Consider the following 17,232-nt stretch of genomic DNA (forward strand, 5'->3'; position numbering starts at 1 on the left):
CACCCGCATGGGTACATAAATTTTTTGTTCATATGTCACAGTAAAAGCTGGATATTGAGACATAGCTAAAGACTTGAAATGTGTGTGTGTGTGTGTGTGTGTGTGTGTGTGTGTGTGTGATTTACTGGGGATTGAACCCAGGGGCATTCGGTCCTTAAGCCACAATCCCATCACTGTTTTACTTTTTATTTTGAAATACGGTCCCACTACATTGCTGAGGCTGTTCTCAAACCTGTTGATCCTTCTGTTTCAGCCTCCCAAGTACTGGGCTTACAACAGTGAGCCATGGCCCCTGGCTGGAGGCTCTTCTCCTAATACAATATATAGGCCAAGATTTCATTTAGCTCAGAAAAAAAGCTTGAAATAGAATCTTGGAGTACTAGTTTCATAAAAGATTTGGTATTTAGAGCTGGATACAGTTGGTGCATGCCTGTAATCTCAGTAGTTGGGGGGGCTCATAGGTTTGAGGATAACAGGTTTGAGGATGGCCTCAGCAACCTAGCCAGATTCTATCTCAAAATAAAAAATAAAACGGCTTTGAGATGTACCTTGGAGGTAGAATATCCCTGGGTTCAATCCCCAGTATGAAGAGAGGAAGAGAGAGAGAGATAGAAGGAGGGAGGGAGAAAGGGAGATGGAAATTGATTGATTGAGAGATTTGCTATTTGAAAAAAGGGGGGCACAGAAAAAGATAGGCCTTTTCTTCTGTTTGACAGAATTCTTCCTGGTTGCAATTCCTAGAATTCTTAATGTAGAAAAACATCCTTATTACTGGGGTTCTTTCCCAGAAATTCTGAGGAAAGAAGTATCACTCATTCTCTTTGAATTTCTCAAGTATTACAGTAAAATTATCCAACAATAGAACATTTTTATCAAGTCCACTGGGGGGCGATGTGCAACTGCTGGTACCACCTTTTACAGCGTGACCTGTGATGACTAGCAGCTATAACCCATAGCTACGACCCATTTTAGCTATAACCCATAGCTAAAAGTTCTCAGAGAAGCCGGGCGAGGTGGACACGCTTGTAATCCCAGCGCTTGGGAGGCGGAGACTGGAGGATCGCGCAGGTTCGAAGCCAGCCTCTCTGGCTTAAAAGACCCTGTTTCCAAATTAAGAAAAATATAAAAAATAGGTCCGGGAGTGTAGCCCAGAGGTAGAATGGTTTCCAGGAACCCCAGTACCACCACCAAAAAAAGGTTATCAGAGCTCTGAACACCAAATAATAAAATAAGCCTCTTTAGTAGATGTGAAGATATAGAGGAAAAGATGAATATAACACTAACCCTGCTTCCATTTCCATTAATTGGAATCCCAGGGGTCCTAGAAGCCTTCCCTTCCACACTGACCTGTGACTAAGACAGGACACAGAGTAAATAGTTTCTTTTACAGTATAACTTCTCTTTAGGTTTCTGTGTATCTCATCCTGGAGAGAGCACAAAATTAGTAGATGAGTATTATTATCATAACCATTTTATGAGGATACTGGTATTGAGGCCCAGAGAAGTTTATCAGCTGGTCTAAAAAAAAAAAAAAACACCAGATCTTACCAGATGGTAAGACCAGTGGTACACAAGTGGCTATAGTCCAGGCCACTCAGGAGTCTAAGGTGTGAGGACTGCCTGAGTCCAGAACTTGGAGGTGAACCTGGGCAACATAGAGAGATCATGTCTTGAAAAAGGCAGAAAGGAAAGAAAAAAGGAAGGGAAGGATGGAGGGAAAAGAAGGGAAAGAAGACTTGTTCGTATTCCCACAGCATTCAGTCCTTTCACTAGTCATTGGCTGACAATTGTATTTTCTCACCACTGGATGGAAATGATAGGAACCCAAGGACTAGTTTTTCACTATTCTATCCTAATTTGGAGAAGAGTGCTGGCCAGTGAGAAAACATTTTATTTGTGGTTAATCACAAATAAATTAAATGAAAGGTAGGATATATTAAAATCTTTTTCTATGCCCAGTGAAGTCATGGTGCAATAATGATAACAATAATAAATAATAAAATAACAATGATAAATAATAACAATAAGAAATAATAAAAATGACAGTGACTGCTGGGCGTAATGGTGCACTCCTGCAATCCCAGTACTTGGGAGGCTGAGACAGGATTCCAAGCTCGAGGACAGCCTCAGCAAGTAGTGAGTCTCATTAATCTCTTATTAGCAGGGTCTTGATGAAATTGTTTCAAAATAAAAATAAAATAGGGCTAGGTTTCTTTCTTTCTTTCTTTCTTTCTTTCTTTCTTTCTTTCTTTCTTTCTTTCTTTGTAGTACTGGTGATGGAACCCAGGGGCATTCTACCCCTAAGCTACACCCCCAGCCCTATTTTTTATTCTTTATTTTGAAACAGTACTTCATTTTATTTTTAAACAGTCTCAGTAAATTGCTGGGGACCTAGCTAGGTTGCCAGGGTTGTTCTCCAATCTGGGATTCTCTTGTCTCAGTCTTCCAAGTACTAGGATTGCAGGCATTCAATACCATACCTGGCTCTGATTCTTGTTTTAAGTGTTAAAAAAATGGTATTAGAGCTGGGTGCAGTGGACCTCACATGTAATCCCAGTACTTGGGAGGCTGAAACAGGATAATTGAAGGTTCAAGGCCAGCCTCAGCAACTTAGTGAGATTGTGTCAAAATAGAAAATAAAAAAGGCTGGGGGTGTCCCTGCGTTCAATCCCCAGTATCACAAAATAATATTAAAATAAAGTGCTTATTTTCCCCCTCTTCCTACAATTCTCCATATTCAGACACTAGGGACGCCATCCCTCCCTTGAACAGCTAATCCAACCTTGGACTTCTCTCCAGCACAACAGCAAACTACCTCCATTTTCACACATGGAGAACAGGACAGGACCTATAAATTATATGCCAAGTTCAAAGTAAAAACTGAAACTCTTGAATCATTTGCATGTGAAAATGATTTGCTTTAGAAAAGCAAAAATCAGTAGTCACTTTGATAGCAAAATCACTTTTAGAAAAACTATATATGCAAATTTCTTTGTATGGAAACACTGATATAGTAGGGGCAGGATATATTGATTCTCTCTCTCTCTCTCTCTCTCTCTCTCTCTCTCTCCCTCTTTCCTTCCCTCCCTCCCTTCCTCCCTCCTATTCAATCATTCACTTGAATGTTATATAGGAGATAACTCTAAGCTCCATTTGTTATTTTGTGACCACCAATATGATGTCCTGTTCTCCCTCTCTTCATTTTTCTACCTTAAGTCAACTGCTAGATACTGAGAGTTTGGGAAAGCTATTCTACAGACCAAAGGAGAAATCTTAGGGTATAAAAGAGATTTAAAGGATGGTAGCTTTGCTGTGTGATGACACAAGAGTGACTTTTACATGCCTATTTAATTGATCTGTTTTTAACCTCTTGGACAGGTAAACTAAGTAAAATATTACAAAGAACATTATATACACATCCAGGGAAACATATAACACAGGTGAGACAGATGGCAAGAAGACACAGACAACATCCGGGCACTTTGATTCAAGTCATAGACCACTGAAGACATTTATTTGAAATCGGTTCCTTTGACATATCATAGCGCAAAGCAGGAATCAAGCTGCACATGAACCCGAGGAGGAGGTGGGTCCGAGGATCGAGGGGGAGATGGACGCACTCCAGTTCTTTCTAGGGACACGGGCCGTGCGCAGTAAGTAGGAGGAGAGCCGACAGACAAGCAATCTGGGAGGGGAGAAGACACCCAGCACTTGGGTTGGGTTCAGCTTTCAGGTCTCAAGGAAATACATCTAAGGTAACGGCGATTCGTCGTGTACAACATAGAAACACATCTTGTCTGTTTGCCGAGTCTCGGCAAATTCCCGAACACTTCACACACGTACAAGGCCGGTGTTACAGAGATGAGAGGGGGCGCCCAGCGCGCAGGCATCCTCCTTTCCCTTGTGGTGGTCTCCGCCCACACCCCCATCCCCCTTCGTAGTCAGGCACAGTGGCTGCAAGGACCCCAGTGGGACAGGCACCTCTTGTGACTCCACATGGGACCGAGGAGGAGGGAGAGGGGGAGGAGGTATATGTGACACGATACCATGTTGAGACATGTTATTTTACAATGCGCTGAGTCCACGGCACGGCACGGCACGGCACGGCACGGCACGGCACGGCATGGCACTGCTGCAAACAAGGGCAATGTCTCTCTCTACCTGGGGGGTACACGCAGGCGCGCGGGCAGGCGCGCAGGTGCGCATGCGCACTGGGAAAGTCCTACCCGGACACTACTTTCCTGCACACACCGAATGCCACAGTGGAACACAAGCCCGCTCGCTCACGACGATAGCACCAGAGACACAGAGTACACGGGGTGGGCTCGTCGGGGCGAGAAGTGACCCGGGGTGAGGGGGGTCGAATCCTTGGTGGAGAAGGCGGCGAAAGTGTGAGGTCTAGGACCTGGCACTAGAAGGAAAGTAGAGACCCTGCTTGCTTGGGATGGTAAGGCCAGAAGATTCTCCTGGGACCCCGGGAACGCCCGCGAAGGCGTGTGCTCAAGTCCTGGGTGGGTGGTGCAGAGCGAGTCCACGAGGAGTCCATGGCACAGTCCTGGCAGGGGAGGGAAGGAGGGAGGGAGGGTGGCCGGGAAAGGAGGAGGAGGGGGAGGAGGAGGAGGAGGAGGAGGAGGAGGAGGAGGAGGAGGAGGAGGCCTCCCCGGTGGAGGCAGAGTAGGGGGAACCTGGAAGGGAGGTTTGCAGGGACGCCACAGCTTAAGCAGTCCACAGAGAAGAACAGGCCTCTCTTTCACAGGAGACATTTTTTTTTCACAAGTACTGCACTGCAGGGGTGGGCTGGCTGTCTGGCCGGCTGGCTGTCATGGGGCCGGGGCACGCTCCCTTTGGCTCTCAGGGTGTGTGCGTGTGCGTGTGCGTGTGCGTGTGCGTGTGTGTGTGCGCAGGGCCCCCAGTCACTGCTCCTTCTCCAGGGCACAGGCGGCGGCTGGGCAGGCCTCTTCGGTGGTGTCGCTGGCCTGGTCCTCGTCCTCGCCCTGGTCGCCGCGGTGCTCCTTGGCGGGCTCCTGGGCCTCCTCGACGACCTGGCTGCGCACGGTGCCCGCGTCCAGGCAGTGCGGGGCGACGCCGTAGACGCGCGCGTCGGAGCCCGCGGCGTGGAAGCTCTGCACGCCGCACCTGCTGCAGAAGCTGTGCAGCGCGGGGTGCGTGCTGGAGCGGTAGGTGACCATGCTGTCGGCGCCCTGCAGCAGCGTGAAGCGCGCGGCGGGCACGAGGAAGTGGCGGTGCTGCTTCTTCTTGCACAGGCGGCAGCCGCACTCCAGCACGCGCAGGTCGGCGGGCGCCCAGGCGGCGAAGCGCACGGCGCCGCAGTGGCAGCCGCCGGTGTGGTAGACCAGCCCCGGGAACTCGAAGGTGTCCAGCAGGAACTTGGCGGCGCCCTCGCAGCTCAGGCCGCGCCGCCGGCGGAACGCCTCCCAGCGCTCGCGCTGCGCGCCCAGGTCCAGCTCGTCTCCGTCCCCGGGGCGCAGGGCTGCGGCGGCGGCGGCGGCGGGCGGGACGGGCGCGGGCCCGGGCGCGGGTGCAGGTGCAGGCGCAGGTGCAGGTGCAGGTGGTGGCGGCGGCGGCGGCGGCTGGGGCCGCGGGGCCCGCGCGAGCGGGGCAGGGGGTGCGGGCAGCAGCACTTGCTTGGGGACCGCCTCCCGCACCCGCCGCCGCCACAGGCGCTTGCGCCTCGCCCGGCCCCGCCAGCGCCCCAGCGCCACCGCCCGCTCCCGGACCCCTGCCGCCGCCGCCGCCGCCACCGCCGCCGCCGCGGGGCTCCCGACCCCGACCTGCACAGGTGGGCAGCGCTCGCGGCTGGCGCCCATCACCGCGATGGCCGCGCACGCGGCAGGAGGGTCCCCGGGCCGCCGTCCCCGGCGCCTCTGCCGCCGCCGCCGCAGAGCGCTCGCCCGGTGCTTCACGCGGCCCATGGCGCCAGCAGCAGCAGCAGCAGCAGCAGCAGCAGCAGCAGCAGCAGCAGCAGCCGCAGCAGCAGCAGCAGCAGCCGCAGCAGCAGCCGCAGCAGCCGCAGCAGCCTCAGCCTCCCTGGCCCCTGCCCACAGCCAGCCTCTCGTGGCCAGGGCAGACCAGTGGGCCGGCGGGCTGGCTGGCGGGCGGGCGGGCAGGCGGGCGGGCGGGCTGTCGCTGAGCAGCCTGCCAAGCAGCGCGGGCCGGATTGGCCACTTGTTGAGTGTGATGTCAAGAGACCCTTCCCTGGACCCTATCAGGACTGCCTCTGCTCCCCGAAACTCAGTCACAAGACACTCATTCACCAAGCACCTGCCGGAGTCCCCCCATCCACACCCCCACCCCACCACTGGGCTCTGGGGACTTGGAGACATATTAGGCTCCGCAGACAGGCTCCTTTGCAGTCCTCTTAGCCAAGCTACACTACAACCCACACACTCCCCAGTGGAGTCGATTCCATTCCTGCAGTCCTGCAACCTCTCCAAAGGAAGGAGACTCTTGCCTCGCCTCTAACCCCTGGCTCCATGTACTTTACAAGTCCTGCTCATTGCAGCCATTCTCATCCTCTGCTCCTCCCTTGTTGGCCATTGCTCAAGGGATGGGTTTCTGTGAGGGTGGCTTGGAAACGTTTGTCCCGTCCCTGTTGCATCTCACTCGCCTCTATGTGGGCACAGCTGGCTCGCCTTTCCTCCTGGGAATTGGCATTTCCCCTATACTCCATATGCTAGCCAATCACCACGCGAGGATTGTGTGGGCTCTGGTTAAGGATTTTGTTTTCTTTGTGATACTAGGGAAAGAACCTGGGGGCATATCCCCACTGAGCCCTGTTTTCAACCAAGCTGTCAGTCAATGAACTAATGACTTGGTCAGTTAGTTCCTGGTGCTGGGGATTCCAGCCCAGGGCCACCCCCACACCCAGCTAACATAAAGCACCCAGTGTTTTCTGTCTGGTGCCTGACACCTGCTCTACCCTTCACATGCAGACCCGCGCCTGCCCTTCACTCTGCAGAGCTATTTTGTCTGCTCGGTGTGCCCTTTGGCACCCCCCCACCCCCACCCCTGTGACCTTGGCTGGGACTATGGCCCCACCTTGCTCTCTGAACCTGCTGTGGACTCCTGAGGGACATCCTTGTACCCTGCGGTGTAAGATATCCCTTCCCGGGCAGGGGTTGGGGGAGGTTCTAACCTTGTGTTTATCCTCAGGCACCTGTGCCTCAAGAAAGAAGTCCAGGGGGAGCAGCAGGACTAGTACCAGGTTTTTCTTCCACTTTGTGCACGGTGCTCAAGGGGATGAGGTCACGAAGTCAAGCCAGAGTGAGACTAGCTTGGAGACAGGGATCCTTTTCTTGAGGTAGAGCACCTGCAGAAATGCTCTGGGAGAATGCGTGTGCGTGTGCGTGTGCGTGTGTGTGTGTGTGTGTGTGTGTGTTTTGATGAGGATGGAAGCCAAGGGCTTTCTACCTCCGGGCTATCCTCCCAGACCTATTTGGTATTTTATGAGGAAACAGGGTCTCACCAAGTTGCTGAGAGCCTCACTAAGTCGTTGAGGCTGGCTTCAATCCTGTGCAATCCTCCTGTGTCAGCCTCCCAAGTGTGGGGATTACAAGTACTGGGATTACAAGCCTGTGCCACCACGCCCGGCTCCTTTGGGAGTATTCTGCGTGACAGGTCTATGCTCCTCCCTGTATTAACTTGTTGATTCGGGCGCCACATTTCTCCCACCCTGATATCACCGGGATGGACGTTTATTTTGCACTTTGTGTTGTGATCCAACCCGCCTTTCATTTCTCTCTCGGCTCCACATTGCCAGCTGCGGGAGCCCGCTCACCGGGAGAGGTGCTCCCTTCCTTGGGGGATTGCATTGTGCGTACTCTGGTGTGGGGGCTTCTCTTGCACATTTCCTCCCTACGTGGCTCTAGGCAGACGGCCCAGTTCCTCCCAATCAGCCGGGTCTCCACCCGGCTCTATGGCTTTTCCGTGGAAAGCGGCGCAGGACACCCATACCTGAGCCTTGGGTGTCCTGGTTCTCACGGGGGTCTAGTGCTGCCTAGCCTCTCTGGGCTGAAAAGAAGGATGAGGGCTGTGTGTGTGTGTGTGTGTGTGTGTGTGTGTGTGTGTGACTGTGCGTGCGCATGCAGGCCGACCCACTCAGATGCATTGATTATTGTTATTATTGTTATTAGGCTATCGTCGCCGTGTATAAGAAGCTTAACACGGATCCAGGCCCATTTCTCCATTTCTCCTCCGTGTAAGAAGCATGGATAGATAGATCATTGAATGTGTCTGCGACTTTATTTCCTGTACCTTCCTCCAGCGGTGAGAATCCTGCCTTCCCTCCTCCTGCCCGCCCCGTCCAGTCAGTAGCTGTGGAATGCCTGTACGTATCTGCCAAGGTATTGCTCCGTTCACGTGGGCAGCGGGTAAGCTCACGGGAAATAATGCCCAGCGCACGTCGTTTAAGGCAGCTTCGTTGCCTTTCGCCTTACTCACGCCCCTCCGGGAGTTTTTTTTTTTTTTGCGTATTTTGTCCTTCGCTTAGGTTCTTTTGTGGCGTCCTGCGTTCTGGCATCTGAGCCCTGACCTCCCTCATGCTGCCTTGAAACCTGGGTCCCAAGACTTCTACTCGTGTGATTTCTGTTTCTTTCTAGCTGTGAAGGTGTGGCTTCCGTCCGGGAACGTGTTCTGCCTCTGCGAATGCTCTGCGTGGACCCCGAGAGGCTGTGCCGCCCACCCTCGTCGCGGGACAGAGAGAGAGGATCCCTTCCACGGCAAGGGCACGCCACAATTTCTCCTTGCCTGCTTCATTTACCCGTGGGGCCAGAGGGGCGAGTGCTGGCGGATGTGTCCTTGTACGGCTCGCAGGTTTTGCCTCTCGAATGTCCACACTGTGTTGCTAGGGACGGACGCACGTTCGTTCAGGGCTATTCTGTCCCCTCGGTGGGGAGACCCCCTCCCTTTTGAGCCCTGCCCGATGCCTCTTTTGGAAGCCCCTGTCATTTTCCCGGCACCACCGCTAGCCAGCTTCTGTGCCTGAAACTGGGACAGGTGCCCCAGCGCCTCTCCCAGCCTCTCCAGGAGCCATGTGAGCCTCTGCTCAATCCGCTCCCTTCACAGCTCCCCAGGTGCCCGTGTTGAAGGTGCTTTTCCTGCGCGACCCGCCCCGTGTGGAGCTGGCTTCTGTAAGCCGCTGTGCAGATCACTGGTCCTTAATGGGAGTTATTAGAGCACCCCCTCCACTTCAAGCGATGATTGGCGTCATCGGCTTCCAGTCCCTCACCACATTCGCAGCTGCTCCTGGGTTCTCTCCCTGGTGCGTTATTCCTCTTTGTTTCTCTGTGTCCCTCTTGCCCTGACCCTTCTGGTAGTAACTGCACTCAGTACATAGCGTGTAGCTCTCCCTTTGTGCATCCGTGTCTCCGCTCTGGAAATTGTTGCCTGCGGTTTCCACGGACTTTCCAGCATACGTGTTGACCGCGCTAATTCCACCACCCCGCACGCCACCCTGCTGTCCTGCTTCCTGGGCAGTGCAGGTGCCCGATGCTGCGACAGTCCCCACACTCTGTTTCTGCCATTCGCGTGACTCACTCCCTGCTCTCCTCACAAGATGCGCTGTCATCCTGACATTATTTGATCAGCCTTTAAACCACGTGAGGTGCAGACACACAGACGGCGTCCTGTACTTTCATTTGACTCTTGTTCAGTCTTCCTATCGTTCTTCCTGTCTGTCTGTGTCTGTCTTGTGCCTGTCTGTTCTGCCTGCCTGTCTGTCTGCCTCCAATCTATCTCTCTCTCTCTCTCTCTCTCTCTCTCTCTCTCTCTCTCTCTCTCTGGCATTCTACCTCTGAGCCAGACCTCTGGCCCTTTTCGTTTTGCAAAAGAGTCTTCCTGTGTTGTTGAATCTTGCTGCTAAGGTGCCCAGGATGGCCTCCAACCCAAAGTCCTTCTGTCTCAGCCTCCCAAGAAGCGGGACTACTAGAGTGTGCTTCCATGCCAGCTTTTGTGTGTGTGTTTGTGTGTGCCTGCATGCACGCGTGTGTTTCTGTTACTAGGGTACCTGTGGGCCGCTCACAGACACACTTTATTTGCTTTGTGTCGTATTTGTCTTCTCCTATTTCCTTTCACTTCTTTCTCAAAATTTCATCTCTCTCTTCCCATCGCTCTTCTTTTCCTGCCTGTGGTATGTTTCACCACTAAAGCCCTTAGCAAATTACTGGTGTTTTGTATTTAAAAAAATAATTTCCCCTGGTGACCACTTTAATACCTCTGCTATATCTGAGCCTCCCTTTATATCCTCATTCTCTATCATTACTCGATTTATTATCATTGCTGCTATTATTATTATTATTATTATTATTATTATTATTTCTTCTGTTTTTGGCAGTACTGCGGATGGAACCTGGCCACAGGGGCATTCTACCGCCGATCTATGCCCCCAGCCCTGCTGATCGTCCTGTCTCAGCCTCCCAAGCACTGGGATTACAAGCGTGTGCCCCGCCACGCCCGGAAACCGTCCTGTTTTATTTCCGTGTGTGGTGCTAGACGTGAAACCCAGGGACATTCTAACTCGGAGCTCAACTCCCAGTCCTGTCGTAGTGTGCTTTGGGGAGCAGTGTCTTGCTACCTTGCTATTAGAGAGCCTCCTGAATTTGCTGAGGCCGGTTTCGAGTCCCCCGTCCTCCTGTCTCTGCCTCCCTGGTACTGGGATCACAGGAGTGCACCGACCCGCCTGGCTCTTACCTGATTCTTGTTTCGGTTTGTTTTTGTTTTTCTCTTGATGTCCAAGGAAGATTTGTCCTCTTGGGGAGTAGGGCCTGAGGGAATGGCGACTTACTGTGAATACTTATGTTCATGTCGCTGGGGTACTGGGCTGCTATAGCCATGATACTGAAAGATGCAGACTATATTGCTATATGCTGTAGAGTAGCTGCATGATATACTAGGGGCGGGATGGGCTGGAGGTTGCTGTAGCTATCTGTGCCAGAGGCTTCTTCCAATTGTTCTCTTAGCCCCCGCTCTGTCCCTCCCTCCCCGCCGCCCTCTTGAGTTTGGTCTGCCCAAACCCCTCCTCTTCAGTGGGTTCCCCTTTGTTTCCCTGCAGTCCTTGGGGCTAAGGCCCACTCTAACTTTCCTGAAACCTGCTTGGTGCGGAGGTAAGGTGTGGCGGAGGTAAGGTGTGTCGGCGGAGGGGAGACTCTCACAGCCTTAAGAGCGACTCTCCGATTACAGGTGGCTATGTGCCTCTGTTCTGCAGCTTTCACAAGTATTTCTCTCTCCTCTCTCTCTCTCTCTCTCTCTCTCTCTCTCTCTCTCTCTCTCTCTGATGAGGGACCCTTGGTGGTGGACAATCTCCTCCTCCTCCTCCTCCTCCTCCTCCTCCTCCTCCTCTTCTTCCTCCTGCTCCTTGGCTCCCCTGTCCTTCCCTGGTTGCTCTGTTTCGTGTTACACCATTAGAGACCAGAGCCCTCCTGATTATTTCTGCTGAGGGGAAGCAGGAAGGCTAGAGGCTGTGGGCAGGGGCAGCCCTTCTTGCAGCTAGGATAAGGCCCAGGCAACCTTGATTCCACTGAGAGGAAAACCTCTGTCTGAGAGAGAGATCTGGGGTCTAGGACTGCGAAGCCTCCTCCTCTATCCCTGCCATTCTGGAATCCTAGGAAGTCTTTGTCCCAACATCCCCGTGAAAACGTGGGACTTGAGCTGAAGCCCCTGAGCAGGGGTCCCACCGAGGCTCCCCCCCACCAAGGGTCTTACCCCACCCCACTCTGGCCCCCGAGACCCCCAACACACCCCCGCATTCAGGTTCAGCCTCCAGCAGTTCTCCTTCTTACCTGCAGGCAGGCGTGTTCCCAGCGGTGGATGAGTGACAGGGCCTGTGGTCCAAGCGTGGACGTCTCAGCTCCGACCCTCCAGAGACGGCCGCCCCTCAGCACCCATGGGTGCTGGTTGGTGCGGGTGCCCTGTCGCCCCGCCTCAGCTCTCCGATGGATCCAAGCAGTACACCCATGCCGTTTCCCCTGCCTTTTCTTGTCGGGAGGCGGGGACTGCTCGCCTCTCACCTCTCTGCAAGCTGGAGAGGGCCCAGAGAGGCCACCTGTGGCTTGAATCACGGTTTCCCCAAGTCGGCCTACACAGATGGCTGGATGGCTGGCGAACACTACGCCGCCGCCGCCGCCGAGTACCAAGCGGTCTAAGCTCACAAATGTTGAAAGGCGCTGTCTTCCTTCGGGATGGATGGAGGAGAAGAGGGTGAGGGCGGGCGGGCGATCGGGGCGGGGGTTAGAATCCAGGGCTCTGTGTTTCCTATGAACCCTACTGCGGGAATGTTTCGCTTTGAACATCACCTGACGTGAGGTAATACCGCACATGTGGTCACCGTCTGGGGACCCGAGTCCCGGGTGCAATTTGGAGACCAAAGTGCAAAGGCTCCAAAGTGCACGTGGTGCTTACCACAAGAGGTGTTACATCTCCTTGTTGACACCACACCTGTCACGAGGGGTTCATCGATATGCACACATCCATATCGCCCAAGATCACGGCAGGTTTGCATACTAATTGTCAGAGGCGCCAAGGGGAAAGTACCCCCCCCCTGCAGAATGGCCGAATCTCAGGGAAATACAACAAGTGTAAGGCCAGTTCCCGGAGGGTGAATCCACACCCAAAAGCAAAGGAGGGGTGGGAGGGGCGCGCTCTAGAAGTTGCTCCCTAAATGCGTGGAGGGTGGGTGTGGGATCTCCCCCCCCCCCCAGCCTCTGTGTGACACCAGCTTCCCTGTTCATTCCCACAAAGCCCTCTGCCTCTCCTACAGTGCGCATTTGTGGAGAGCAGCTTCTTTCTCAGAAGATGGTGTAATAGTCTTCAGCCAGTCATGGGAAGCAAAGTTCCCGAGGACAGTAGGAGCAGAGGTGAACACATTAAAACCTGTTCTTTCTAGAAGCCTCAGAGGCTTGAACCTTCTCCAACCTATTTGGATGCTTGAAAGGAGGCTATAACCGTCCCACATTTATTTAGCGAAGTTTGTCTGAATTCGGGCACTGATCCTTGTCAAAGTCAGTTCCTGCCGTACAAATGCCCACGAGCAAACCCAGGGACATGTGTATAAGGGCCTTTGCATGCTCACACACATTTTCATCATTTGCGCTTAGGAACATAGATTTACTTTTCAATCCATGTTTGAGTTTACAACATCAGCTATATATATAGAAAACTTACAGTGTCATGGTGTTTTGTTTTGTTTTGTTTTAATTTGCTTTTTGGTGGTACTGGGGTTCCCGGAAGCCCTTCTACCTCTGGGCTACACTTCCAGACCTATTCTTTTGTATACTTTTTATTTGGAGACGGGGTCTCCTAAGCCATCGTGCACGGCTGGCTTGGAACCTGCGCGATCCTCCTGTCTCCGCCTCCCAAGCGTGGGGATTACAAGCGTGCGCCACCACGCCCGGCAAGTGTTTGTTTTTTTAAGAATAGATGGAGCGATATTAGAGACGATTTTAATAATTTATGTGGTTATGGGCATTTTACCCTGGGGCATTCCACCTCGGATCTCTGCCTGAAGCCTTTTTTATTTTGAAACCCTGTCTTGCTAAGTGACCACGTATCAAGCTGGAACCTGCTATCCAGCTCAACCACACCCAGCCCTACTTTAATAGTGTTGCTATGGGCCGTCCTTTCACTGGGCTGAAGTAAAAAAGTCAGCTCCCTCAACACGCTGGGGGAAATAACTCCAGCAGTTCAATCTGTCTTCGTGAAACACTCTTTTTTCGTCTTAATTTGTTGCTACTTGATCTGGCTTCGGCGGGCAGGTGTACTCTTTAGTGTATATTTGCACAGTCCCTTATCTGAGACTCCTGTGAACAAAAAGGCTTGGGATTCATATAACCTACTTTACAGGAAAACTCTTCTGCCGAGTAGAAATACTGAATCTGATGAAACAATAATTCCAGGTAGTCACTGCCATCCACAAGGGCACTGTTGCCTGTTTTGAAAAGTCTTCAGGGGACACGTTCTGTCTGCAGTTCTGTTGCAGGTGCTCTGGGTCATGTGGTAGCCAGAACCGTATGATGGTCCCCAGTGACCGTGGTCTTTGTGTAGTCCACTCCGTTTGACTTGAGCTTGAAGCTACCCATGTGATTAGATGCCCCTCCCCCCAAGGTGGTATTACTTTTATGGCAAACGGGATGCTGCGCATGTAATTATGATCACAGGTCAGCTTCCCTTAAGACAGATTATCCATGGTGGGTCAGACCTAATCAGGAGGGGCACTGAGAAGGCCTTAAATTCTTGGCTGGAAGACAGGTACAGATAGGGGGGGAGGGAGGGAGGGAGGGAAGGAGAGAGATTGCTTTAGATCATGAGAGAATATTTACAGGGGCCACGTGGCAAGGACCGACAGGTAGCCTCCAGGAGTGTGCCAATCCAGTTTACAGCCCCCAAGAGATTGGGCAGATTGGGTGTGGGGTGGGGGGCTCAGTCTCCTGGCTGTAGGGAACTGAATGCAGCTGTAAACACAACTCCAGAAGGACTTCTTTTTCAGAGCCTCCAGGACGAAACACGTCAGGTCAAACACCACCTCAACAATGCTGTGCTCTAACTTCTGCCCAACAGGACTGTCAGCTGGTAAATGAGTGCTGATTTCAGGTGCTAAGAGTGCGGTGGCGCGTGGACCTTCTAGGAAGGGGGTTATCCTGGGTGGGCCACACCTAATCAGGTGAGGTCCTAAATATAGCCTGGGCTGACCCTGAGAGATCAGAAGTATGTGTCTGTGGGGAGGGGACACGGGGGGGGGGATATCGAGGCAGAACGTGGTGAGGAACTCCAAGAGGCCTCTAGGAGCTGGGAGTGCACCTCGAAGCAGCCTAAAGGTGGATTCCTCTTTCCCGCCCCCAGAAAGTTGCACAGCCCGGGCCAACCAACCTCTGTTTCCACCCTGTATTCCACAGTGTGGATGGAACGTGTGGTACTAGGGGTTGAACCCAGGGCCATTCTTCCTCCAAGCTGCACCCCCAGTCCGATCTTATGTTTTATTTGGAAACAGGGTCTCGCTACGTTGCTGAGGGTCTTGCTACGTTTTCTGAGGCTGTCCTCAAACCTGGGACCATGCCCCTTCGCCCTCAGCACACCCCTCAACCTCCTGAGTAATGTAAGCTTCTTCTACAAATGGAATCTTCTGCAGTTAAAGGGGCCAGGCAGAAATTTACTCACAGACACCGAAAGAGTGGGTTTTGATCCTAAAGGGCTGGTTACGACACAGTATGTATACCTAGAAGTTCCATTTTCATCAAACAACACTATAACATGTGTACCCATGGCCATTCTACCTAGATATAACTCGGTGTATCCAATATTTGCCTCTGTACATGTGAGAACTTAGGTGCTAGCTTTCCTAGGTTTGTCTTTTCTGGTTTTGGTAATGCGAAAAGCAGACAATTTGTAATAATGACTCAAAATGCTTGTCCAAATAGGAAACTCCAGTTGGGTTTGGTGGTTCACACTTATAATTCCTGTACTTGGGAGCCTGAGAATGTGGATCTCAGATTCATGGTTATCCTTGGCAACTTGTGAGACCTTTTGCAACTTACTGAGATCCTGTTTTACAAAAAACAGGTCTGGATGTGCAGCTCAGAGGTAGAATGCTCTTGGTTTTAATATCCAGTACCAAAAAAAGACAGAAATAAAGAAAAAATTGGAGGCTCCAAGTCTGTTAATTACAGCATACTTTATAGAAACTACAGACTTAACTGGGCTGAATTGCTGAGGCTGCTTTAAACCTTCAATCCTCCTGTCTTAGTCTCATACCCTGTTTAATTTTAGAGCCATAAAGTTTAATTGTACAAGTACCAAAAATATATAAGAAATCTATAACATCATGATAGTTATTTTTAGTTATGATTAAATGAAGTAATATTAGGGACAATGTTAATTTTTTTGAGGCTTTGACTCCTAGATCTTTTCTACTTCTGTGGTACACGATGTAGCTGTTTTGTTTTTTATTTTGGTGGCTGTTTTGTTTTTAGTGTGAAATAATCTTACTAAGTGATCTTCCACTGGCCTTGAACCTGTGATCTTCGGGTCTCATTTCCCAATACTGGTCTTACATGTGTACACTCTCACCTGGCTCTATTTTAATATTTTTATAATATTTAATGTCAGTAGGTTGAAATAGAGAAGCCATCTCATCAGAAATTACTTGGGAAAAACTCAAGAAATGCAATTGATATCTGACAAGCTCTTCAGTCTTAGTTTTTTCTACTTATCCTGACTTTGGCAAGTGCAATTATGTTAAAATCCTTTAGTATATCTATGCACAACTTATCTAAAACTCCTGTGACCAAATGGTTTGGGCTTCATATTGCCTACTTTACAGAAAAAACATTGCAGAGTGAAAATACTGTATCTGATGAAACTTTTTTTTCCTGCTGTAAACCATAAATATTCATGCTAGAAGGATAGACTCTGACTACTAACACCCTGAAATTAGTTTGAGTCATGTGTGACAGAAAATTGAGTCAAGAGAAGTAATTGGTTTTCACTTGTAGCCTTGCAATAAGTAACTCTGAGTCTCAAGGGTTATTTCTGTCCATTCTCCTTCTGTTTTATGCAGTTTTTCATTTTGTTAAATGTATTTCACTGATGGATGCAAATAGAAGAGTGTGCCAATCTGAAAGGAAAATAAATTGATGGTGATTCCCCAAGTGACCACATTCTCATCAGCTCGCAAAGCAATCCCATGCATGGAGCTTACACCATGACCTAGACAGGGAACATCACTAGTGCCCCAGATACCTATAATATGTCCTTAACTGGCCATTCCCCCTCACTCTCAACTGCATGATTTCTACCTAGATCACTATAGATTTCTTTGTGCTCTTTAGCTTGTTAGAAACAGAATTGTCCTGGAAATTTTATGTGTTACTCCTTCTGCCCAATACTCTGATTCTGATATACACTCATGTTGTTGCGTGAAGGGATATTTGCTTGCTGCATTACTGTATAGTGTTCTCTTCTATGAATATAACCACAATTTATTTCAACTGGTGATAGAGCCAAGTGTGATTGTAATTCCAATATTGAGAGGCTGAGACAAGAGAATTGCATGTTTGAGGGCAGCCTCAGCAATTTGACAAAGGCCTGTTTCAAAATTAAAAAATAAACCGGACATGGTGGTTCATGCTTGTAATCCCAGCATTTGGGAGGCTGAGACAGGAGGATCGTGGTTTGTGGACAGCCTCAGCTACTTAGCAAGGCCCTTCACAAATCAGTGAGACCCTG

At 51.0% G+C, this 17,232-nt stretch overlaps 2 protein-coding genes across 2 annotated transcripts in view; one reads left to right on the top strand and one right to left on the bottom strand.

The window, feature by feature from the left end:
* The window catches only part of GSPT2 (G1 to S phase transition 2), a gene marked incomplete at both ends in the record, with an annotated part of 310,245 nt that overhangs the window by 218,462 nt on the left and 74,551 nt on the right, over positions 1-17,232 (top strand). The gene's annotated exons all lie outside the window — the stretch shown is intronic.
* On the bottom strand, positions 4,914-5,933 carry CENPVL2 (centromere protein V like 2; the record flags this gene model as incomplete). The annotated part of the gene is made up of 1 exon (XM_080718869.1): positions 4,914-5,933. The coding sequence occupies one exon, from the start codon at positions 5,931-5,933 to the stop codon at positions 4,914-4,916; it is 1,020 nt and encodes a 339-aa protein (XP_080574995.1).

The sequence above is a fragment of the Muscardinus avellanarius genome (genome assembly GCF_963383645.1).
Source record: "Muscardinus avellanarius genome assembly, chromosome: X".
NCBI lineage: Eukaryota > Metazoa > Chordata > Mammalia > Rodentia > Gliridae > Muscardinus > Muscardinus avellanarius.